We start from the raw sequence: 4,547 nt of genomic DNA on the forward strand, positions 1-4,547 counted from the left end.
AAGCTTCCTCTACCACCTGTGGGAAATGATGATGATGGCCCCCACGCCTCAGGCGCTCACGGGCATGGAGTTGCCTATTGCACTGTTAGTCCTTGCATCTTCTGTCTGGGGCGGATGCCTCAGAGGAGCACTCGTGGAAAGCTCGGCTGTGTTTGTCTCATGCTGTGCTGGGTGGACACTGTTGGGATCGTGCCCGGGCGGGGAGCAAACTCAGCCTGGGGTTCCAAGGGGGTGGGAGCAGGGCTCTCCGGTGGGGATCTCCATTTGTGGCCCCAGACACCACAGTGGGGGGAGGGGAGCTCGACAGAACGGATACCATTGGGTGCACACAGCTCTGTGCTGTGTGAAGCGACAGGCCTGCGTGCCAAGATTGGCTGTGTTTTGGAAGGTCTCAGATGAGAAGAGAGAGAGGCCCTTGCCACGCCCCGTGGGGAGGGTAGCATACTAGCTTGCTTGAAGAAGTGGGCAGTTCTTGTAGTCGTGGCACTGTTCGAGCTCACATTGGTTGCCAGATGTGGGAAACTGCATGGCAGAAACTGAGGGAGGGGGCTTTTCATGCCGGCAGTAATAACTAGAGAAATAATTGGAGAAATAACTAATAACTAGTAACTAATAATAACTAATAACTAATAATAGTCCCAATAACTAGAGAAAGTCTGGAGTTCCAAGAATTTTATTGTTTATGGTGTGTGTAGATGGTCTAGGTGTGCACCCCCAGGTTTAAGCCATGGGGAGCTGGCTTAAATAGAGAGGGGGGGGAAGAGGAGGGACTGGGAAGGAATAACCTAATTTAGCTAAGCCCCCTGGCCTTTAGGTAACTCATGAATATGGAAAACTCTCAAGGCTGAAGCCTGTTAGTCATGCCCTCTCTAGCCAAAGGTGACTACAGGGTGCAGATCAAATGGAGATCACGCCACTTGTCAGGAGCCTGGATTCTGGGAGCACGGTGGAATAGATGACTGTCCCTCACAGGCAATGGATACCTGTTGGTACTCCGGGCTATTTCCAGCCAGCACTTCAACCAAAACCAGCTATCCTATCATGGTCCTACAGATGGCAACCCCACAGGGAGATCAACAGTGTCAACTAACCTGACCCCCTGGGAGCTCTCACAGACTGAAGCACCAACAAAAAAAGCATACATGGGCTGGTCCAAGGCCCCTGGCACGTATATAGCAAATATAGTCAACCTCAGTGAAAGATGTGCCTAATCCTGTAGAAACATGATGCCCCAGGGTAGAAGGATATTGGGGCCACCCTCTCCAAGACAAAGGGTGTGACAATGGGGGAAAACTCTATGATGGGGGACCAGGAAAGGACAGCATTTGGGATGTAAATAAATATTTAATTAATAACAATGAAAAAACCAAACTAAACCAAACTAAACAAAACAAAAGCATAATGTAATTGGGGTATTATGAACATGTAATATTTTCATAAGTGATGAGACAAATTGCAAACTGACCACTTTAATCATCACCTAGAAACAAAACTATGTTAATAAATAAAAATAGTTAAACAAGTTATTGAGAAAACAATTGAAATAATAATTACAATACTTTCCAAAAATTATTCTACATACAAAACTTTACATTAAAAGACTTGCATTTTGATTGGCTTACTCAAACAAAGAAATGGTATTTTATAATTTGTTTGGAAGACTTCCAATTCGTGATTTTATTCATAATAAATACAAATGATGCTGAAGGAAAAATAAAAGATGTTGACTTATTTTAAGCACTTGTATCCATGCTTATAAAAAAGCAGTGCCACTAGGCATAATGGTATATGCCTTTACTCCAGCACCTGACAGACAGAGACAATGGGGTCTCTCTGAGTTCCAGGACAGTCAGAACTATACAGTGAAATCTGTTTTTTAAAAATATGAGAACCCAAGAATCAGTGAAGAGAAAAGTGAAAATTACAGGGTATTGGTGAAACATAAATGAGATGAGAATAAGAGGGAGAAGGGAAAATAATGTAATAGTAGGGACCAGGAGAGTAAGAGGGAAAGGACATGAAGGAGTTGGAGACCAAAGGTACACAAATATGGCTACAAAATCAACAAAAACAGACTCAGATGAGGCATACTGCTAAAGTAAAATGTTGAAAGAAAGTGAAAATATACAACCAAAAAAAATTGAAGACAGCTCATATGCTATCTGTGAATTTATTTAAGGTTTCAATGCACATAAGGAGCTCCTAGTATCTGTGATATGTTCTTTGCCTACTGAGGTTCAGCTGTTTTTCCAAGTAGCCCCCCCCCACCCAAATAAAAGACCTAAACCCTGAATATATTCTACATCCATCAGGAGGTATCTCTGAAGATGGAGTTTTCTCCAAGGTCAATTCTTCCAGATTATCTGTTCACTGTGTTTTGGCATTTCAACCTGTGGTGCTCCTCATGGTTACAACAGGCCTCAGTCAATATTACCAGCAGAATCAGAAGAACGAGCCCTGCCACACCCATCCGGACTGAAATCTCCAGGGTGTAAACTTTGATAACAGTGCCTGGGGGAAAACCACAAAACTTTATGAGTGGGTCAGGCTCATCCATCACAGGAACTACAAAATGTAGCCGCCCTACCTTCGAATCCATCCCACCTGCTTACACCAAGACCAGAAACTACTGCTGATACCAAGAATTGCTCCAAGACAGGAGCCTAGTATGGCTGTCCTCTGAGAGGCTCTGCCAGCAACTGACTAAAACACATGCAGATACTCACAGCCAATCATAAGATTGAGCCAGCAGACCCCAATGCAAGAGTTAAAAGAAGGACTAAAGGAGCTCAAGGGGATTGCAACCCCATCTGAAGAAGAGCAATATCAACTAACCTGACCCCCAGAGCTTCTAGGGACGAACCACCAACCAAAGAATATACATGGATGGGTCTATGACTCCAGCTACATATGTAGCAGAGTATTGTCTTATCTGGCATCAATGGAAGGTAGGCCTTTGGTCCTGTGGAGGCTTACTGCCCCAGTGTAGGGGGATTCTAGAGGGGTGAAGCCAGAGTGGGTAGGTGGGTGAGCACCCTCTAAGAGGCAAAGGGAAGGGGGAATGGGATAGGGAGTTTGCAGTGGAGAGACTGGGAAGGGAGACAATATTTGAAATGTAAATAAATAAAATAACCAATAAAAAATGAAGTATAACATGTAATTTAAAAATGTACATTATACTGTTACACCAATAATATTGCTTATATGTTTATATAATTCAAATAAATTTATATAATTCAATATAAAGTTAGTTTTAGATCTGAATTTTTAATGTGTTTCTTTGATTTGCCCTATCTCTCCATTAACGCTCATTAAGGCCGGAGCATTTTTCTTCCCTCTCCAAAGTGTTTAGTTTAACTCACTTTCAGACCAATGCATTTCAAATGAGAGGATATTTATTAATAAATTCAAAGATAGGATGGTGACCCAGGTCTGTTCAGCTAGGGAACACATCATGACTTGTCCCACCACAATGGCACATAATAGGCTCTGAACAAAACAGCACTATCTTGATCCCCTCGAATTTCCCACACCCTGTGTTTCTGTCCACGATCGACCTGCCTGAGCTAGGAGCTTAACTTTACACTAACACAGCCTGAATCAGAATGAGGATAGAAGACTCAGGACCACATCTCCTCCCAGAGAGGTTGTGGCCAAAGTGCAGCAGCACCTAGGGGGTGGTACAGCCCAACAGCCTGAGACAGGAAGAGTGAGAAAAGCTTATTCAACATCACACAGCACCCCAGATTCACTATTGTTCACAGATCACACTCTTCCCGTGGCATTTTCCTCTCAGGGAGTTTTCTCATTTTTTCTGGTACAGACACTGAAAAAGTTCCCTTATTTTTCACAGAGACTAAACTGGTTCAAGTTGGGCCCTAATGGTCTTGCTCACACAATGTGTACAATGAGACACAGACAACAAGGGGGCAGCATAGAGCTGTACCAACAGTGGTCTGGATGTCATTGTGGAGACTGCTTCTGCTTCTTCCCAGAGTCTTCAGAACTTGGTGTCTTTGACCAAAAGTTAACTTTCTTCATATTTAAAATAGTAGGAGGCTGAAGAGACGGCCCAGAGGTTGAGAGCACTGGCTGCTTTTCCAGAAACCCTGAGTTCAATTCCCAGCAACCACATGGTGGCTCAAAACTGCACATAATTAGATCTAGTGTCCTCTTCCCGCATACAGGCATACATGTAGACAGAACACTGTGAATATAATAAATCTTAAAACAAACAAAAAATAGTAGGATCCCTGGGCATGGGCATGCTGGCATAGTCCTTTAATCCCAGAACTCCGGAGGCTTGGGCAGGAGGATCTCTGTGAGTTCAAGGTTAGCCTGGTCTATGTAGCAAGTTACAGGTCAGCCAGCATTATGTGGAAACAGTCTCAAAAACAAAATAATAAAATAAATAGTATCAATGACATCCTGATGGCTGGTTCCAAAGATAAGCAAAAGGCTTCTTGTGACATCAACCCAACATTATATATATATGTATATGTATATGTATATGTATATGTATATGTATATGTATATGTATATGTATA

The 4,547-nt window shown here is 43.0% G+C and overlaps 1 protein-coding gene across 1 annotated transcript in view; it reads right to left on the reverse strand.

Moving 5' to 3' along the window:
- Positions 1-2,151: 2,151 nt before the first annotated feature.
- LOC114635772 (leukocyte-associated immunoglobulin-like receptor 1) overlaps positions 2,152-4,547 on the reverse strand; it is a 3,946-nt gene continuing 1,550 nt past the window's right edge. The window contains exon 3 of the mRNA XM_028784205.1: positions 2,152-2,511. Coding sequence (XP_028640038.1) covers positions 2,360-2,511 — 152 coding nt within the window. The 3' untranslated portion in view covers positions 2,152-2,359. The remainder of the gene's footprint in view (positions 2,512-4,547) is intronic.

Source organism: Grammomys surdaster, unplaced genomic scaffold (assembly GCF_004785775.1).
Source record: "Grammomys surdaster isolate TR1022 unplaced genomic scaffold, NIH_TR_1.0 117669, whole genome shotgun sequence".
NCBI classification, from domain to species: domain Eukaryota; kingdom Metazoa; phylum Chordata; class Mammalia; order Rodentia; family Muridae; genus Grammomys; species Grammomys surdaster.